The 22,500-nt window shown below is 40.8% G+C and overlaps 1 protein-coding gene across 1 annotated transcript in view; it reads right to left on the reverse strand.

The window, feature by feature from the left end:
• Nucleotides 1–22,500, reverse strand: part of LOC137631073 (transforming growth factor beta receptor type 3-like) — a 397,216-nt gene that overhangs the window by 18,245 nt on the left and 356,471 nt on the right. Inside the window, 5 exon segments of the mRNA XM_068362679.1 lie at nucleotides 10,904–10,999; nucleotides 14,785–14,969; nucleotides 15,394–15,538; nucleotides 15,867–16,022; nucleotides 18,726–18,967. Coding sequence (XP_068218780.1) covers nucleotides 10,904–10,999; nucleotides 14,785–14,969; nucleotides 15,394–15,538; nucleotides 15,867–16,022; nucleotides 18,726–18,967 — 824 coding nt within the window.

Consider the following 22,500-nt stretch of genomic DNA (forward strand, 5'->3'; position numbering starts at 1 on the left):
AAACAGCAGGGTTAACGACACAACCCACTGCTACCACAGACCTCTTTAGTTGCTCCACTTGCTTCGCATAGTGACGAAAGAATACTCTGGAAGACTTCCAGCCAGTGTATGAACGAAGATGTTCAAAATCCATACAATTAAAGAAATTTAAGGATGAGGCAACTTTCCTCGGATCGTGACCTGTGGGTGTACTGTCTGGATCCGCTCTGCGAATGAAATACCTGTATGTGATTTTCGCCCTAAGTTGTTTCAGTGATAAATTTGAGCCTGATGTTTCTCCCCTGAATAGTTGACCACCCCTGAAGTCTGAAGTTCTATGAAGATAGACCTTTAGGCATTCCACTGGACATAGAGATGCATCTTCTTTCAGAGGGCAGATTCTCCAGGGACCCCACCTGTTAGTGGGTAACTCGTTCTTGGCGAGAAACGTAGGATCCGGAAACAGGTTCAGTTCTCCCCCATCCAAGAACTGAACACGACCCTCCTCTCTCGAGAGGGCTACAATTTCACTAACCCTGGCCCCCGACGCGAGTGCAAATAGGAAAATAACTTTTTGGGTCAAATCCTTTAACGCACACTCCTCATTGTTCAACAGTGAAGCGAAATGAAGAACTTTATCTAAAGACCATGAAATGGGCTTTGGAGGTGCTGAAGGTCTGAGCCTAGCACAGGCTTTCGGAATTTTATTAAAAATCTCGTTAGCGAGGTCGACCTGGAAGGCATATAAAATGGGTCTTGTCAAAGCAGATTTACACGTTGAAATTGTGTTAGCTGCTAACCCTTGACCATGGAGGTGGATGAAGAAAGATAAGCAGAAGTCCGTCGAGATCTTTTGCGGATTCTTCGCCTTGACAAAGGCCACCCATTTCCTCCAAGATGACTCATATTGCCTTCTAGTAGATTTGCACTTATATTCCTCTAGGAAGTCTATACTGTCTTTCGAAATCCCGAAACGTTTTCTCACCGCTAGGGAGAGAAAATCATGAGCTGCAGGGTCCGGGTTTTCTGTGATGAAGCACAGACAGTCGACTTCTGGACTCGCTGGGTCAGAACTGGATCTGGTAATGGTAGACACTTCAGCCGTAGTTCCAATGCCAGAGGGAACCACACGCTGTTCGGCCACTTGTGAGCCACTATTGCCGCTACTCCCTTGAAAGATCTCAGTTTGTTGAGGACCCTCAACAGAAGGTTGTGAGGAGGGAACAGGTAAATCCTGGACCATCTGTTCCAGTCGAGGGACATCGCGTCCACTGCTTCCGCCAAGGGGTCCTCGTACGGGGACACGTAAAGGGGTAACTTCTTGTTGTCTTTCGTCGCAAAGAGGTCTATCTGCAGGTCTGGGACTTGACTCAAGATGAAGGAGAATGATCCTGCGTCTAGGGACCATTCCGACTCTATCGGTGTGAACCTGGATAGAGCGTCCGCTGTCACATTGCGGACTCCTTGAAGGTGAACTGCCGACAGGTACCACTTCTTCTTTTCCGCCAGTCGAAAGATGGCCAACATCAGCTGGTTGAGTGGTGGTGACCTCGATCCTTGTCGATTCAAGCATCTCACAATCACCTCGCTGTCCAGCACCAACCTTATGTGGATCGAGCGACGCGGGGAGACTTTCTTCAAGGTAAGGAGTACTGCCATAGCTTCCAGAAAGTTTATGTGAAATGTCTTGAATAGATTGGACCAAGTCCCTTGGGCCTTCTTCCGATGAGAATGACCTCCCCACCCCTCCTTCGAGGCGTCTGTGTGAATAGTCAACGAGGGGGGAGGTGGCTGAAGAAGTACCGACTTCTTTAGTTGCCTGACTTGGGACCAAGGCCTGAGAAGCGTACGTAGACGAAGCGGAACTGGTCTTATCAGATCTCTTCGCGCGTTTGATGCATAACTTCTCCAAACTCCGGTTGCATCCTTTAGCTGTGCTCTTAGCACCGGGTCTGTTACTGAAGCAAACTGGAGAGAACCCAGCACTCTCTCCTGTTCGCGTCTTGATATTCTTTCGGAATCCAGAAGTCTCTTGACAGAACCAGCTATCTCCTTCCTCTTCTTCGCCGGGATGGAGAATCGGTGTGACACTAGGTCCCAGTGGATTCCCAACCACTGGAACTTTTGAGATGGAGAAAGTCGAGACTTTTTTCTGTTGATCTTGAAGCCTAGATACTCTAGGAACTGGATCACCTGTAGGGAAGCTTGCAAACATTCATTCTTGGATGCTGCCCACACCAGCCAGTCATCCAGGTAGGCTACCACCTGGATTCCCTTTAGGCGTAATTGTTTGAGAGCTACGCTCGCAAGCTTCGTGAAGATCCTTGGGGCTATGTTTAGCCCGAATGGCACGGCTCTGAAGGCGTAGAGTCTTCGATGTAGCTTGAACCCTAGGTAGGGGGAGAGATGGCGATTGATTGGAACGTGCCAATAGGCGTCTGACAAATCTATGGAGACGGTAAATGCCCTCTTGGGCAGTAAGGTCCTTGTGTTGCAGTGTTAGCATCTTGAACTTGCAGTTCACTATGAACTTGTTGAGTGGCGACAAGTCCAGAATGACTCTGAGTTTTTCTGAGTCCTTCTTGGGAACACAAAACAGCCTTCCTTGGAATTTGATGGACTTTACCCTTCAGATCACTTTTTTCTCCAACAGTTCTTGAATGTACTCCTCCAGAACGGGGGTGGAGTGTTGGAAAAATCGAGGGCATGGGGGTGGAGTGCTGTACCAGCTCCAACCCAGTCCATACTTGAGTAGGCTGTGGGCCCAGGGATCGAAGGTCCACCGATCCCGAAAATTCTGAAGTCTCCCTCCTACCGGTATCATCTCGCTTTGACTGCTGTTGCCCTGACCGCGACCACCCCTGAATCCTCTCCCCCTTGAGGGGCGTCTAGACGAGCCTCTGGCTGCTCCTCTAGGCTTCACTCGAAAGGTAGTTGACTGCCCTTTGAACGCTGGGTTAAATGCCGGAGACTGCGTCGACACGGCTTGGGGTACCCACTGGTACGTGGTCGGGGTTTGTGCCACCATCTGGGGCACTGTAGGCATAGGCAATTGCTGTTGCTGCTGTTGTCTGAATGGCTTGGCTGGCCGAGAGGGTAGCCTAGTCTTCTTAGTCTTCCTCTTTGGTTGGGGACCCTCATCCGGGGAAGACTTTCTCTTGAGAGATAGGCCCCACTTCTGGAGAAGGTTCCTATTCTCCGTGGCGGCCTTATCTACAACCTCCTTGACCGCTTCACTAGGGAAGAGGTCTTTGCCCAAAATGTTGGAGGAGATTAGCTTCCTTGGCTCGTGCCTCACCGCAGCCGAGGCGAACACGAACTCCCTACAAGCCCTCCTAGCTTTGACGAAGCTGTAAAGGTCCTTCGTCACTGTGACTAGGTGTGTCTTAGCCACTACCATGAACATCTCATGAACCTTGGGGTCACTTGCCATTGTCTCAAAGAGTCGTTTGATAAGACATTGAGGCAGCCAGTCTTTCTTTTGTCTCAAGCTCCCTTCGCTAAAGAAAGTCAGACAGCTTGGGGAGGTTCTCACCGAACTGACGTCCGGCAATATCAGCCTCCAACTTCCCGACTGAGAAGGTAAGATGGACGTCCTTCCAGTCCTTGTGGTCCATGGGTAGGGCCAAAGACAAAGGTTTACACTCCTCCAAGGAGGGGCATGGCTTACCTGCCTCGACTGCTTTCAGCACAGCCGTAAACCCTTTCTGCATAAAGGGGAAGGCTCTAGAAGGAGAGGACACAAAGGAAGGGTGCTTCTTACTCAAAGCAGGTACCTTTGAGTTTGTGAAGCCCCTCTCTTTCATCGAGCTTGACAGTAAAGCTTGAGTCTTAGCGTGGTCCAGAACTATGACCTCCTTCGGCTCTGTTTCTTCCTTTGAGGCTGGTTCCTTCCTCAGACGGACATAACAGTCCGGATACGACCCCTTGCTGGGCCAGAATTCCACCTCCTCAAGGGGGACTGAGCCCAACTTCTCCGAAATGACGATTTTTCCCGTCGTCATAGGCATGTGCTCAGCATACTTCCAAGGATTAGCATCTGAGCACAAGGGAAGGTCTTTCACGCTGAGCTTCTTCTGGGGCCCACGTGATGCTGCAAGTCTCCGCATCTCCAGCTCCATTGCAGCCGCCTTCTCATTATTCTCCCTCTGCATCTGTTGGATCATTCCAACAATGGAGGAAAGGGTCTTTCCCAGCTCTTCTGGGAGAGAGGACGATGTTGAGGGAATAGGTTCAGGGGCCTGAACCAGAGTAGCCGACACCTCGTCGACCTCTTCCTCTTCATTGTCTGGAGCCTGCTCTTCATCCTGGTCTTCTGCCAGAAGGTCATCTTCCAGACGCTCGGACACCTCCGACATCCTGTCGTGCAATTGGATGTCCTGCAGGGCGTCCGCGACTTCAGCATCCACAGGGATCTGAACCACTGGTATCTCCACTTGAGGCTGGGGAATCACTGCCTCAGCTGACGCCCTGGGGAAAAGGTAAGCCCTCATCTTCTCACTTGGAAGATAGGGCCCAGAAGTGTTCTTCTGAAAACCCCTTACCCAGGTACGAAGCTTCTCCCTTGCTGCGTCCCTTGACTCCGCCGTTTTAGGGGAATCAAAAGCCTCAGCAATCAGGTTTGTGCACACGGTACATACCTGCGGGTCCCAATAACGGAGATCACCTTTGGAGACTGCGCATGCTGCGTGCCTCCTACACAAATCATGTCTGCAGAAGTTCTTGCTGCGGACGTTGCAGAAAACGCTTCCACACTTCGGATGGTCCTCCTGTAAAGAGAAGAAAATTCCATGAGTATCAAGTGAACTACTGTACGTATCACTGGATATACATAGCTTAGCATAACTAAACCAGAAAGGAAAGAGACACACTTGTGCTTCCCGCACAGTCAATTGCTGCAATCTTCCAGATAATTATGGTTAATCTATCCTAGAGCAACCAATGAATAATTTCCAGAGGAAACAGGTGTAGCTCACACCCAAAAGATGATTTTAAAATGCCGGATAGTAGACAAGAAAAAACTCACTTTCTTTATCTGTAAGGTTACACCCAAGGGGCTGTGCAAAATAACACAAAAGTGTTAGAAAAACTCAGTGTTGTAACAAATACTATACTATAGTTTTCTCCCTACAGTATATACTATACTGAAAAATACGGCTACAGTTTAGAAGGTAATGTGCCGGCCGGCACACATCTTAACTAGTGAATCTAAAGTATACTACTTAAGAGCTATAAGGTGGCAGAACGCTGGTTCAAATGCATGTTTGCCAGCCGGCAACTACACAAGATAGCACCCGGCTGCCGGCCACCACTCGTAGCGACCAGCAGACAATGGTGTGATATATAGCCGGCTGGCAAAGGCATACAACCAATGCCGACCGGCAGCAAAAGAACCAGAGAACTCCGACTGCCCGGCAGCCGGCTAGGGTACAACACTAGAAGAAAACAGAATGGATGCCAGGATAAGAGACTGTACTACCTCATAACCCGGCAACCCGAAAGAGTGCACATAAGGAAGGGGAGAATATAACTTCAGGCTTCCTGACCAATGCCATCTGGCTCTACAGACAAACATGGATGAGAGACCAAGGGAGGTCCGGGCAGCACTCAAAGCAGAAGACCCTTGCCGGCCGGCAAGGGACTGAGTCAACCCCACATCCTAACCTATGCTAGGTACAGATGTAGAATGACGGACAGGAATGCAATGGCTAGGCCATTACAAAGGAAAGAGGGGGGAAAGGGAGAAGAGGGTCCTGCCAACCTTGCTCTAGTAATGAATCACCCACAGCCAAGAAAACTCATCTTAGCCTAGGGGAGATCCGAGGAGGGAGGCCAGCAATACTTGCCAACTCCCACGGAACCAAAGCAAGGAAGGCGTTGCTATTCACAGAAAAAAGGATCTTATCCTCCACACCGAGAACAGCAACACTGGACTAGTCTGCTAGATCACAAGAAGAAGGAATCATCTCGTACAGAAACCTTCGAAAGTGAACTAAGGAGGCTAAGCCTCCTATGTCTGTTGTCAGTCTAGCAAGGGAATCTCAACCACAAGCTAGACATAAACAGACTCAGACTAAGAACTCTGATGTCCTGCCCCCTCCCTGAAGCCAGACTTACTGGAAACAGGAAGGAACAGAAACACCCTAATATAGTTGTATCTAAAGTCAATTCAGATAACCCACTAGGATTAAGCCCAAGGCTTAAACAGAGGGAAAAGGATTGCACACCTTCTCCGAAGAGAAGAGAGCAACCGGGGAGTGCGAGAAAGTATACTAAGGCCCCAAAGACAACTAGCCTAGGCGCAAAGAGAATCGATTACCTAAATCACCGAAACGCACTCATATACTATCTTGGAAGAAAATCAACATAATCTTAAATGTATAAAACTGCCTAAAGCTTCAATAAAATTTTAAAACACTCGGAAATCTGAATATCATGCAGGAAAGTACTAGGGCCAAACGACTAGGCTACAAGGTCTAGCGTAGGCCAGAATCGGCGAATCCTTCACCAAAACAAAAACACTAAAAGCATCATATAAAGAAATCCTATGTAACGCTAAACAGTTAAAATTATTAAAGCGAAACAGCCGGGAACGTCGCTCTGGCTAACTAAATAACTCATACCTAGCGAGCGACAGCGTCCAGGACGCCTCCGGAAGGCAACAGCTCTTGTAACAACGATATCACTATCAATCACTTTTAAAATTACCAAGAGCTTACACTTATACATAAAAGAAATAATCCTCAACTTATCAGAAGCAGTAGTAGTTGGAAAAAGCATTATGAGTTGATTAAATCCAAGAATTGCGAGAAACACAGGGAAAAAACACCGAGTTGTTGAGCTACGCAAAAAGGAATACAGATGCCGCCGTGAGCGGCGCAATGCACGCTTACGAAACGGGAGAGGAGAGATACCTTGCGAGCGGCTCTCCTTTTTCTTTCTCGTTTTCGTTTTCTTGCCAATTGACCCCTTCGAAGTGTTAACTCTGTTCGGGGTGCAGATTGCCATGTGGTGTGTCAAGAATACGTCCTCTGATATTTCGCGATATCCCTGGTTCTTTTATTAGGGATATTCACTCCAGGAGTTAGAATTCTGGGTACCTTAAGATAAATTCTCTGGGAATATCGCCGTAGTTATATATACCCTAGGAAGCTACCCTTTAGGAACTTCCATCAGGACGACATGGCTTGAGCCCCAAAAAAAAAAATATATTATATATATATATATACATATATATATATATATATATATATATATATATATATATATATATACTGTATATATATATGTACAAATATATATATATATATATATATATATATATATATATATATATATATATATATATATATATATATATATGTATATGTATATATATGTATATATATATATATACAGTAGAACCTCGGTTTACGAACGACTCCGCTTACGAATTTTTCGGTTAACGAAGTGACTTTCTCTGAAAAATTCGTCTCGGTTAACGAATATTGTATCGGTTAACGAATTTAAATTTCCCTCCCACGCGCCGTTTTTTGTGGAAAAGTGTTAACGCCGCGCTTCCTGATCGCATTTTTCATGGAAATAACTTAACGACAGCATCTCACAATGGAGTCACGTGACTCCTCCCACGCATACCTACCACCCCCTAATCCCCTTTATTACCCCCTTCACTCGTTCATTATCTCAGTATCCGCCGTCTCGATAGCATACATACTTAGTGAATTCGTGGACGATTTCTTTGTGATTTTTACACGTGGTTTGTGATTTGTTTTATTTTCATTCATTTGTGATTACAGTACTGTACTGTGTATTATTGTGATAGACAATGGCTCCTAAGATGTCGAAGAAGGAAAGCAGTAAGAAGAAGCTGATGATAACGATCGAGATGAAGAAGGAGATCATCGAGAAGCATGACCAAGGCATGCGTGTGAAAGACATTGCTAGTTTTTTCAATCGCTCGCAGTCGACGATATGCACAATATTAAAGAAAAAAGAAGAAATAAAGGCCGCTAAAGTAGCTAAAGGTGTATCGTCGTTGTCAAAACAACGGCCACCTATTCTTGATGACGTAGAAAATTTATTAATGGTGTGGTTAAATGAAAAGCAGCTCGCAGGAGATTCAGTAAATGAGAACATGATTTGCGAGAAGGCAAGAACCATTTACGAGGACTTGGTGAGAAGTGAGCCAGGCACATCAGCAGAAAAACAAAGTTTTAAGGCAAGCCGTGGTTGGTTTGAAAAATTCAAGAAGAGAACGGGTATCCATAGTGTTGTTCGGCATGGCGAGGGGGCCAGCGCCGATACGAAGGCAGCAGAGTCTTTTGTGAAAGAGTTCAAAAGTCTCGTGGACTCCGAGGACTACGTTTCCCAACAGGTGTTTAATTGCGATGAGACAGGCCTCTTTTGGAAGAAAATGCCCAGGAGGACCTATATCACGGCAGAAGAAAAGGCCCTTCCTGGCCATAAGCCCATGAAAGACCGTCTAACCCTGCTGTTCTGTTCCAACGCCAGTGGGGATTGCAAAATTAAACCCCTCCTGGTGTATCACTCGGAGAATCCACGAGCCTTCAAGAAGAACAATGTGCAGAAGAAAAAGTTGCACGTCATGTGGCGTTCTAATACGAAGGCTTGGGTGACAAGGATCTTCTTCGTTGAGTGGATGAACGAGGTTTTTGGTCCCGAAGTCAAGAGATACCTCCTGGAGAAGGACCTCCCACTCAAAGCCTTGCTGTTAATGGACAATGCTCCTGCCCATCCTCCAGCCATTGAAGAGGACATAGCGGAGGAATATAAGTTCATTAAGGTGAAGTTCCTACCCCCCAACACCACTCCAATACTCCAGCCCATGGATCAGCAAGTGATCTCAAATTTTAAAAAACTTTATACCAAAGCTATGTTCCAGCGCTGCTTTGAAGTAACAGAGGGCACCAACCTTACCCTCAGAGAGTTTTGCTAGGATCACTACTCCATCTACAACTGCCTGACTTTAATTGATAAAGCCTGGCAAGGAGTCACCAGGAGAACCCTCAATTCCGCCTGGAAGAAACTGTGGCCCGACGCCGTTGCAGAACGGGATTTTGAGGGGTTCGAACCCAACCAGGAGGAAGCAGTTGACGAGGATATTGTGTCCTTGGGCAAGGCAATGGGGCTGGAGGTGGACACGGATGACATCGACGACCTCCTGCAGGAGCATAAGGAGCAGCTGACCACCGAGGAGCTGAAGGACCTGCACGAGCAGCAGCAAAGAGAGGTAATAGAGGAAATCTCATCTGAGGAGGAGGGAGGCACTGCAAAATCACTGTCTTCGAGTGAGATAAAAGATTTTTTAAAGAAGTGGGAAGACGTGAAAAGTTTTCTTGAGGAAAATGTCCCGAATAAGGCTGAAACAGACCGTGCAATAAATTTATTAGTCGATAATGGGGTGGGTCACTTCTATAAAATTTTAAAGAACAGACAAAAGCAGGTGTCTATTGAAAAATATCTTGTGAAGGGGGAGAAAAGAACTGTGAAAGACGACGACCAAGAGTCTCGCAAACGCAAAACCAGTGATAGTGAACGCTATTCTCGCGAGAGAACTCCAGTCAACGTTCCTGAAGTTCTCATGGAGGGAGATTCTCCCTCCAAGCAGTAACCCCCTCCTCCTCCTTCCCCTCCTCTCGTCTCCATCAAGCCAGCAGCGACACTCCTCTAAGGTAAAGTTCAGGTTTACTGTGCATGCATATCCATATTTTCATCATTAAATGACTGCAATATTTTAATAATTTTGTGTAGAGTACAGTAGAGTACTGTATGTGTAAGGAAAAATTTGTGAAAATTGGTTTTTGTAGATGGGTTGAACTAATTATTTCGATTTTATAACATTCTTATGGGGAAATTCGTTTCGCGATACGAATTTTTCGGTCTAAGAATTCGCATTAGGAACGAATTAAATTCGTAAACCGAGGTTCTACTGTATATATATATATATATGTATATGTATATATATGTATATATATATATATGTATATGTATATATATGTATATGTATATATATATATATGTATATATATGTACAGTATATGTATATGTATATGTATATATATGTATGTATATATATATATATATATATATATATATATATATATATATATATATATATATATATATATATGTATGTATATGTATATGTATATATATGTATATGTATATATATGTATATGTATATATATAAATAATGTATATATAATTATATGTATATATATATATATATACATATACATATATATATACATATATTTAATTTCATTAAAGAATTTTTGTCTAGAACAACTACAACTATCAGGGTAGCAGTTATTGATATATATATATATATATATATATATATATATATATATATATATATATATATATATATATATATATATATATATATATATCAATAACTGCTACTCTGATAGTTGTAGTTGTTCTAGACAAAAATTCTTTAATGAAATTAAATACAAAAATACTATATGAAAATAAAATAATGGCTTTGTCTAAACAGTATGTTTATCACCCTTACCTCACATGTAACTAGAGAATTTGCAATCACATATGAATAATTAAAGTATGCTCCTACATACATAGAGGTAATTAACACTGGTGATCCGATAGAATTTCGTGTCAAATATTCTCCACTAGGTGCTCCGATGACGTGATTGTCACATCGTTCAACACTTATATCACAGAAATATTTGCTAAAACTCTGTCATCCAAGAAAAATGAGATTTGTATCCGAGTGAGACCAGGTGCAGGGCCAAGTTGAAAATGTTTACAGAAGACAGACAGCAACAGTGCAAACATTGGACTGGTCAAGCAAACTCTTGGTACTTGCTAGCATTCTCCTTTTTTTTCTTTTTTTACAAGTGTCATGAGCTGTCATAATTATTTCCTAAAACTTACTAACCTTATTAACAGCAGGTCGAGGAAGAGGATCTCCAGAGCATATTCCCAACTGGCAATGCAAATAAAAGGAGCCCAAGTACGCATATTCTGGTAAAACCTACAGTAAAAGAAAAAGAAAATTATAAAATCCATTTAATATCAACTAAATTTACAATTATATATTGCTTCTATCTAGGTTATTACATAAATTTATATTTTTTCATACAGCATATGCTTTTGCAGACAAATATCCAGAGTTAACATTTTTAATTCACATAATGTTAGTTCAAAATATCAATAAACTAATTTTATATCTTTACATGAATCAATTCTAAATTTTAAAATTAGGTAATCTGAAAATATTAAGATTTGGACAAATTTCTAATCTAAGAATTTATTTTAAAATCTTCAATATTTCATTTTTGATGAAGATTGTGTCACAGAACATTAAATTTTAGATTTATCATTAATTATTTCTATACTTCCCGAAGTTCATTACTGTTCCTCCTCTAGAAAGGATAACCTCGACCTCTAGATCTTAAGTAAAAATTTCTATAGGTCACCCTATCAGTACGGTACATTGCCCCATGTAGCATTCCCCAGGCATACGAGGCTGCCACCTAGACAAGTGGCTGCCTGAAGATTACATGGCTGAGATTTCCATATCATCTAATCTCACATAGCATTGAATCATGAACCCAAAAGAAATTTTTCTACCACTGGGTGAGGAGGATTGTGGGAGATGCAAATGAACTTTGAAAGGTACTGAAATAATGTTATAAAATTTATGTTTATTTAAATGAATCTTCCCGAAATCTATTGTTGTTTACCATCTTAAGGGAAAGGAGGGCAGTGTGACCATGTTACAACCAAGAAGCCTTGGCCATATGAAAAACTATTCCAGATCACACTAGGTTGCAGGAAGCATTTCAAACAGTGCTTTTGCCATCACAATTTTCTTTTTTTGTAAACTACTTAATCTTAGGAGCCCTACATTGAAACTATAACCTACTTAATTTGTCCATGTTCCAGCCATTTACAATTGAAACTAAAGGGGCACTTAGTAATAGAGAGCATAGCTTTGCAATGCCAAACAGTCTTATTTTGCTCTCAAATCCACTGTGTTCTTGTACTTTGATGTATTTTCTTTGAAATCTAATGGATTTTTCCTTGAGTCATTCCCACATGTCCGCCAAGTTTAATAGAAATTGGTTCAGTAGTTTTTGCGTAATGTTCACAAACAAAAATTAAAACATAATATTTGTCATTTACTTAACATTGTAATTATTTTCCAAGTACTGCTGCATACTTGTACTTTGATTTACTTTACCCAAAAGTCAAAATGTTACAGATTTATTCTTAGGTCATATCCAACATGACTACCATGTTTGATCAAAATCAGTAGAGTAGTTTTTGTGTAAAGTGGCTCACAAACAAATGACGACGGGTGAATACATACCATTTGCAAAATCTTCAATTTTGGCAAAAGTAACTAGACTGTATGCTATTCTTTAACCAAGTATGTCTCCCTCTGCTACTAAAAGTCTTCCTGACCCCCAATTACACAAACAATGTTTGGTAATAACCGAGGCAATTCTTGGCATTCTACCTTTGCCAATGTCAACCCTAGGTTTGAAGTTCAGACTTCTGCTCCTGCCCCTTCTCAAACTACCAAGATTTTAAACTCCTGCCTAAAGCTCAGGACTTAACACTGTTTTCGTATGACTGTATAATGATGGCAGAGAGGACAAGAGAATAGGGAGATCAATGATAGTTGCAAGCCATTTTGTACAACTCTAAGCAACAAATCCGGTCAAAAATAAGACCAGCTGTCCACAACAGACGAGTTGTTCTCTTAGTGGAGACAGAGATCCTGAACTGTCATTTTCAATACATCCAGCATCAGTTTCCAACTCCTGCACACATGGGTACCAAGAACAGTCAATGGTGAAAGACCAGGCTGGAAGCTCAGACTTCTTCCCCTGCTCCTTCTTTGCCAACAACTTTTCAAATGCCTAACCTTAGGCTCAGGATTCTTCAACACAATTTTTATGACTATATAATGATGAGCTGAGATGACAAGAGAGGCAGGGAGATTAGCAACAGTTGGTAGCTATCTTGTACAACCCTAAAGATCCACAGTTCCGGTCAAAGATAAAAGCAGTTATCCATAACATGTGAATTGTTTTCTTACTGGCGGTAGAGACCTTGGACTATCACCTGCAGAATATAACTCCTGACTCTTCGGTATAATCACATTTTGTCACATGATTCTATCGCCTACTTGACCTGGATGGAAAATACCTTAAGTATATCCAATTTCTTTGGAATGTGCAAGGTTATTGTAGACAAGCATAACCGAATGATTGGTCGATAGGTTGAGGCCTCTCTGGTCATGTGGCCTTTGACAACAATGAGATTTGATTTCATTGAGATACTACTGCTAGAGTTATTGGGTCCATTGACTGACCAGATAGTAATAAATTGGATCCCTCTCTGATAACGGCTCATTTTTCCTTTGTCAACACATACACCGAATAATCTGGCCTATTCTTTATAAATTTTCCTCTTTCCTCATACACCTGACAACAGGAAGATAACCAAAACATTCTTCTTTACCCAAGGGGTTAACTACTACACTCTAATTGTTCAGTGGCTACGTTTCACTTAGTAAGGGTAGAAGAAGACTCTTAGCTATGGTTAAGCAGATCTTCTAGAAGGAGGCTTCAAACACCCACCTTAGTTCTCAAATCTTGTGTAGTGTCAGACTATATACCATACTCTTCCATTGTCATGGGTTACAGTTCTCTAGTTTTGAGGGTACACTAAGGTACACTATTCTATTTCCTTTCCTCACTGAGCTATTTTCCCAGTTGAAGCCCTTGGGCTTACAACATCCTGCTTTTCCAACTAGAGTTGTTGTGTACCTACTACTACTACTAATAATAGTAATACTATAATGAAGAAACCACATCCATCACACTGGGGTATAATGATAACCAGGTAGGCCCTGTGCAAACCTAACCTTTGGGGAGGGAGTTTGTCCATCTCGTAAACAGGCTGTCCCTCTTGACTTCAATCTTTCCAACACCCTCTAAATTATCCTTCACTTTCCAAGAAAACAAGTGTTTGAAACTAGTCTCGGGTAACATTATCTTCGGCTTGTTTAAGGAAAAAGAATTAAAAGAAAAAAAAACTGATTATTTGTACCTAGAGGAGGTTAGGAGGAAACAGCCTGACCAGAAGGGTCATGTAACGGACTCAATTTATTAGATATATCCCTTTTCTTATGTAGCTACAACCTTTCAATCTGTGCTCTAGCTAGAAATCTCCTCTTCAAAATTAGTTGCATTAATTCTCTGAACTAGGAGTGGGCATGCTAAACCAATAAACACCCTTGGTAAAGCAGCAGTCTCACGCAACTGGAGAGTGCTACAGAGGGTAGCATATTACACGGGTGGGGAGAACTGAGAAGTGAAGAAAGTATTTACTTTAAATTCAGGGGTGATCCTATCCCTTCCAGATTGATTGATTGATTTAAGGTTTTCAGGCATCCTGACATTCCCTTCCAGAGGAGGAGCTGTAATGAATATCAGAAAATTCACCAAAATAATGTTTAATCTTAAGAAATTCTTTTTATTTAAACATTGGTTCATTTTGATTATTCACCTACATGAAGACAGGATAATACTGTATAATAAAATATAGAGATCCCTTAAAGTTTGTAATCCTTTTAATTTTACACAAAACCTGCCATTTGCCAAAGATTCCCCTAATGCCTACATGCGCAGGCTTGTACATACTATACAGTAACAGATTATGGAATTCGAAGAATAAATATTTACTCCTGTATTAATCATAAATCCAGTTGCTACAACGTTCCTTTAATGATAAATACTTTACCTTGAAACTGAAGCCAGAAACTTGATTCCTTTGCTCTAAGGCAACAGAGGGATTAAGAGCACACGATTTCCTGACCAACACATCACGGGGAGTGTCAGGGCGTGTATAAGTTGAGCTGTTGCTGAGCCAGCATTCTTCTAAAACTATTTGTAGATTAGCGTCATATGCACTAGTCCATGGCATCACTAGAGAAAAAATGAAACCACAAAATAATTAAATACACACCTCTTATTATGCAGTTTTCAAAACATTTTTCATCTAGAGGATTCTATTACTTTACATAACTGTGCACCATTTTGAGTTTTCAAATAAAATGAAACGTATTGATGGAGTTTTTACAGACTTAAATTTGAAGAGACATCATTTCATATAAAATCTCACATAAGAGGAAGTCAATATAACTACAGATGATGACGACAACTTGCATAATTACAAGATTGTCTGTTATTGGCATCAATGAAAGTTATTTAGAAGGATCTTTCACACTCGGAGTAAAAAGTAATTTACAAGGATGAAAACTCCTATTTCATTCATATTTCATTACAATTACCATTATAATTATTTCATTCACTTTGCATTCCAGAAAAGACAAATTTGAAATAAACTCACCACTGGCAAGTATGGTCCTGACATACAATCGCTGATTCATATTCACCGAAGTATGAAGGTCTGATGTAATAACAGGATTTTGATGCTCTCGATCACGGAATACATCCATCTTGTAGGTGGCTCCTGCTGCTGGCTCTGTATTTGTCTGTGGATGGTTAACATACAAGAGATTAAAAAAATTGTACTTGCTGGTAATGATCAATGACAGAGAAGCTCTGATGTTTATTTTATCATCAATTCAAGTTCAAGGTTAAGGACTGTGAAACCCTCTAGAAAGAAAAATCCTCTAAATAGCAAAGATACTTCTAATATTGAGGAAGCAAACCGCAAAACAGCGATCACAGTTTTACTTGTAACTGATAACCAAACTTGCAATCATTTGATATCTTTGCCATTCTGAAAACATAAATGGCATCAAGAGTTTTTTAAAACAATAACTTTATCAAAATATTGTCAATATAATGAGTTCTTACCCTTCGAGTTGATGAAGCTTCAGGATACACAACACGTGGTCCGATATCACACTGAACTTTAATCCCATCGATGTGATAATCATCATCATTTGAACCATAACCAGACCCGTCAAAATCCTCGTCATCACTAATAGTTGGACCAATTCCAATATGAACCTAAGGTTTGGAAAAAAAAGAAGACTATTCACCAAATCTATGACATCATGATAATCTTTATCCTTAAAACATACATAACATGTTTCATATAAAAAATTGATTACGTTACCATTTCATTCTCAGGCTTTTAACATCCCCGAGCACTGTACTTTCTCTAATGGACAAAAGAAAATTTGCTCCGACTGGAATCTTAAAATGCATCTAACTGAAATCTTAGATGTCCCCTTGGCCCAGCCTGGATGTGTATGCTTCCCTTGTTTAAATATATCAGGCATAACCTATACATGCTCCAACTCTGTAATAAACCAACAATGACTCTGATCTCTCCTTTTTGGCCACAGAATGAAAAAATCTTTCACATCTTCCTCTTGTTGACTGAAAATTCCTAGATGATCTGCTTTATCAGCCACTAATTTATCGATTGCTTCATAATTAATCATAAGAAATTTGAAGTTATGATATAATGAATAACATTTTAGAAATAAGAATTTTCATATAGAGAGGACATTCAGGAATCTCATACAATGATTGCTTACAACATAACACACAGCAAAAATTCTGTGTCGTCCAAGTGTCAACATTAGCTACAGATTAAGGAGTTGAACTTCATAAATTACCACAACCACTAAACAGAATTACCTCTACAATGGAAGATGTAAAGAAGAAAATAAAGGGACTTTGTAAGTCTAAGGCAGCACCAGGTCTAAATGATATTAATTCAAGAGAGATTATAGAACTAGATAAGATAACTTCACACTTTTACAAGATGTTCCTAAAGACAGCCAATGAAAGAAAGGCACCACAAGGATTAAAACTAGGCAATGTTCCCTCAATCTATGAGAAGGGACCAAAAGAAGAACCTAGCAACTACAGACCTGTGTGTCTAACTTCAGTGCCTGGCAAAATTTTTTAATCAATTATAGTAGATTCAATAGTAGAACATATATAGAAAAACAATATCCTGATAGACAGCCTACATGGTTGTACACAAAAGAGATACTGTGTGACAAATCTGATGGATTTTTTCCAAAAGTTTAGCATTTAAGACAAAATCAGGGCAAGATACATCATATATCTTAGACTTTCAAAAGACTTTTGACAAAGTCCCTCATAAAAAATTAATGGATAAAATCAGAGCACTTAGGCATTATTGACCAGCCAGCTGAATGGATCGAAGATTGGCTGACAAACAGAAAACAGTTGTATTAAATGGAGAAGCCTCAGAGTGGGCAACAATTACAAGCGCAATACCTCAAGGATCCATCCTTGGCCCATTACCATTTCCAATTTACATTAATGACAGACTTAGGATTGACTAGTAGAATAGCCAAATTTACCAACGATACTAAACTGGGCATAAATGCTGCAAACTCAAAAGACATACAAGCCTTAAGAAAGGATCTAATTAAATTAGGCGAATGGTTCGGAAAATGTCAAATGGCTTTCAACTGTGAGAAATGCAAAGTTATGCACATAGGTTATAGTAACCCAAAAACAGATTACTCACTGCTGGGTAATGAAATAAAAAGTGGGGACCAGGAGGAAGATCTCGGCATTACTATTAGCAAAGATTTGAAGAACACCAAAGAGCATAAATGCTGAAAAGAAAGCATTAAAACTAATAGGTTACATAAGAATTCAAATACAGAAAAAGACACTGTGCTACAGCTGTACACTTCACTAGAAAGACTCTATCTAGTAAACGGAGTACAATTCTGGGATCCAAGTATTCAGAAGGATATAGATAGACTGAAAGCAGTACAAGCTAAGGCCACCAAACTAGATCCAACACCAAGTCAATTTGGATATAGACGGGGATGGAACATTTGAACCTATTTGATCGACAAAATTGACAATTAAGAGAACAGTCAATAGAGGCATTCATAATTCTTAAAGGAATAACAACTATAGATTACAACAATCTATTCACGCTTAGCACAAATTAGTCCAGAGGTAACGGATACAAACTGGAAGCGAAATTATACATCCCCACTCAATGGGGTTATTTTCTTTATATACAAAATAGCAAATACATGGAACAGACTTTCAGTGGATATAGTGAGCAGTAACATGGTAAACAAGTTCAAGAAGAATAAGTTAGACAAATTCATAAAAATAAATGTTCAAACCAAATTGCTCTACCCAAGAACACATGGAGTCTCCCCAAATGGACTAAAAAGAGACATCCAAAAATCCTAGTACCTTATATACAAGGGGTGAGTACTGTGCCCAAATTTACACAAATACAGTACTTAAAAACCTTGGAGGTTAAGAAAAAAAATCTTATTTCTCGTTTCATCAGCTGTTTTTGTCTTTTTGGGTACCTCATTTATTTTAGTGTAGCGGGTATGCTATTGATAAATGTGTTCCATCTCCTGAGGGTCAAATTAGAGTTAATACCCACTGACGCTTCCATTTTTCATAGTACAGTATGGGTATCCTAGTAACAAAATAATACATTAATTATTCTAAATAAAATCATAAAATTGTTTTTAATTAAAAACAAAATAAGTGACTTTGAAGAAACATTGTCTCCCACAAGAATGCATAAAGGTATAATTAATGATAATATCAATAAAAGTTACATATACTTTATAACCAATATAATTTTATCTTACACATAAAAAAAGAATTCATTATTGTCATATTTCTGATATTGAGCCTAAATATCATATGTGCAAATGAATAAAGTACATTACTTACATAATTTGTATAAGTTGTCTGGTAAGAAGACATCATCTGTTTAAACTTGCACTTCTCAAACCGCTCTGTGATGTATATATGAGTTTCATTCATAACACCAAGACAAGAGTGGTCTGATAATGACATGGATATATCTCCCACTTGACTGGATATTCGACGCGGGACAGCCACAGTCATCGAAGAACTGTCACAACTAACCGACAACGCTTTCGTGATTACATTTTTCCGATCTTCACCATACACTGCCAATAAGAGAGTAAAAAAAAAGTTAAAAGTAAAAATTGGATGTTAAATCCTCCTGGGGAAAAAAGGAACTTGTGTCTAAATCATCATTAACATTTTTACTTCAAGTATTCCCTATAAATAAACAAAATTCTCTTCAATCTCAAATTATTATAATAAATTAGATTGATAAACCAGTTACATTTCTACTCACAAAGGGTTCGCCTAAAGAACCAAACAAATCTTTAAAGAAATTTGTACTTTTCTGAGCTGTATAAACTTGAGTCCTTTAAAATAACACTTTTCAAAGTAATTTGTATTTTTCCTAACTTTGCTAACATGATTTATTTAATATGATTATGTTTTCATACGAATGGTCGTTGTGGTGGAAAATAGGGGAGGGTGGACTGTGGCACCCTAGCAGTGCCTACCAAATTTGGCAGTCCCTCGTCAGGCAAGAGAAATGATGAGAAGAAAAGTCCACTCCCCCCCCTTTTTTATGTCTATTACATCCAGACATTGAGGGAAGTGCCATGGTAGATAGTTGTTCTCAGCATAGCTAAAACTCTATTAAAATTTTAACGAGGTGCCGGTAGTTACCGACGGATGGTTGGGACCCCTGCCTCCTTTACAGCATACTGAGTGGCCACTTTGACCTTCACTTAGTTGTGAGGTGGTTGAGGCAGGAAGTAAAACATGAAAGACAGGTTTGCACAGATAGGAAAAATACAAATTACAGTACAGGTACTTTAAAAATTTGGGATTTGTTTTATGTGTACACTAACCTTCGTCCTTTAATAGGAGAGGAGATTTATCCCAAGAATTAAACACATAGGGAACAGTTCACAGTCCAAAACACCGCTCTGTTTAGGAAATAGTGAAGGTACTTTTGAAAGAACTGATTATTGCGTACCTGAAAGAACACATTCTTCAGATTCTTTGCAAGCATAAATTCTCTTTCCCTGACGGAAGTCAGTACAGTTCGTATTGTTTCCATCCAGAACCTGGTTTGCTGTACAAAACAGTTCAAGGGAGAGAGGGAAATGATTGATCTTCAGCCCCAGTTGACTTCTCAACCTGGAAGAGTTGATTGTAAAAGTCCAAAGATCCATCACGAACATATTTTTTTTCTTCCACACCCTTCAATCTCTGCCAACTATACTAGAACTTCCATTGATGTTGGAGGTTTGTTTGCAAATGCTATCAGTCTGAGAGATAGGGGGACCTATGGTCCAGAAAATACATAAGTGCCCATCCCAAAAGCCACTCACTACCCATGGCATGGTTCTAGCCACTACCAAGTTGCCCATTAGCATAACAAACATCCCTACTTGTGGCAGGAGGAGAGGGGAAATGCCAACATCAGCAGCCCCTCTACCACCTTTCCTTTCTTTGCCTCCCTACTTGAACTGGCCAGGTAGGGGACTTTGAAAGGGCTGTGCATGCATAGACTCCTTCTGAGTGGAAGTCGGAGGGGGGTCCTGATTAGGGTCTTGAGAAGATCAGGCGACCTTTTTCGCAATGGATCCTGCTGGCGGGGCCCTGACAAAAGGTTTGGCTGCAGATGCTCATAAAGAACCGTAGCCCATAAAGGGACTGAGCAGTGGATCTGCAAGTCAGGTACAGTAGTCACCCTTCTCTTCTAAGCCAACTGCATGAGACTCCTTGAAAAGTGACGGAGACTCCAGAACCAAAAGTTTCCATGTTATTCAATGCTCCCTCTGGAAATTGTTTTAAGCTTTGGAATACCCAGGTATCTCTCCTCTTCAAAACCCAGTTGGACCATTAGTTTACAGTTTAGTGAACCAAAAAGGTCACTGCCTTTTCACCAGACAGCAAAACTCTCTTGTACTACTTCAATGAGTCAGGGATTGATTTCCCGTTACCGTAGCAAAGTATTGTATGTGAAAGGTCTGACTACTGGTTAAGCCGCAAGGCGGCTTTGAGGGAGGCAAAGGTAAAACATTCCATGGCCACCAACCCCCATGGCAAAAACGATGTCTCTTCTGCTTCGTCTCTCCCCAAGGTGAAATCCGCACCTGTGAAAACACCGACAGATCTACCTGCAGTAGTGACCCACAAGACTCGTACATAAAACCTTCTCTGCCCTGAGTATGTGTGAGGCAAGGTCTTGTTAGGCCTATTGGAAGTGAGAGAATTCACAAATCTGCAGATCTAAACATCAACTCAACCATGGCCCAAGTAATATCTGACCATGGTGACTCCATTGAAGGTATTGACCCTTGAGGGGCATCAAATAGCCAGTCAGTGACTGAAATCCTCCCAGAAGATAGTGCCACGATCACCACAAACTTCATTACACTTAAAAATGAGCGCACGATCCTAAACAAAGGATCACTCTGACTCCTGGTTCTCTGCTTTCGTTGACACTGGGGTAAAGTCTGGAACTTCCAGGACAAGAGAATCCTGAAAACCCCTTGCTAGGGTTGACAATTGGAAAGTAGCTGTAAAGATCTAACGGGCCCCCCCCTCCCGAAATATGACCATTTTGACAAAGGACAGAACCTGTAACGTAATCATAAGTGATGAAGTACCAGGCAGGTTGTTATGAGATGAAGATCCCTAACACTGATCAAAACAGACAAAAGAATTACAACTTACCCTTCCATATTTTGATTAAGTTGGACAGCAAGCCTTGGGTCCATGCTTATGAGCACTGAACCACAGCCTCTACCACTGACCTGGGTCTGCCAACTGTATCCTTGAGAGGTAACACTAATCTGTTATGCAAAAAAATCATGGTCATCATCCTTGGTTACCGGAGCCACAGAGGGTCTTAGTAAAGGAGGATCAGGGACAAGACTATCTTGTGTCATAGGAAGGGGCTGCTTCTTTGTCTCCAAGTAAGAAGACCAGGAAAGGATCTATTCATCTAGGCTCATTTCTTACGATGAGCATGATATTTCACCCATAGGTAGGGTAGCCTCTCCTTACACAACTCACTAGGAGGTTCACAAGAAGACCACATACCACGACAGTTAGGGCAAAGAGGATGCTGGTTGATCTCGACCCAGCTCATGAAGGTACCACAAGGGCAGCCTTCACAGCCAGGAAGAGTTTGCATAACACTAGCAATATCAACCATAATAAAAAATACTGAAAAGGGAAACCACTGAAGGGGTAATCCCGCATAGAGTTGATGGGATCATAGAGAAATCTGTTTCATGATGCGACACTAGTTGGAAAAGCAAGATGCTATAAACCTAAGAGCTCCAACAGGGAAATGTAGTCCAGTGAGGAAAGAAAATAAACGAAATAAGTAGTAATGAACAATCAAAATTAAATATTTTAAAAACATTAGCACTAAAACAGATACCCCATATATAAACTATAAAAAGACATGTCAGCCTGTTCAAGATAAAAACATTTGCTACAAGTTTGAACTTTTGAAGTTCTACTAATTCAACTACCCGATTAGGAAGATCATTCCAAAACTTGGTCACATCTTGAATAAAACTTCTAGAGTACTGTGCAGTATTGAGCCTCATGATGGAGAAGGCCTGACTATTAGAATTAACTGCATGCCTAGTAT

Source organism: Palaemon carinicauda, chromosome 39 (genome assembly GCF_036898095.1).
Source record: "Palaemon carinicauda isolate YSFRI2023 chromosome 39, ASM3689809v2, whole genome shotgun sequence".
NCBI lineage: Eukaryota > Metazoa > Arthropoda > Malacostraca > Decapoda > Palaemonidae > Palaemon > Palaemon carinicauda.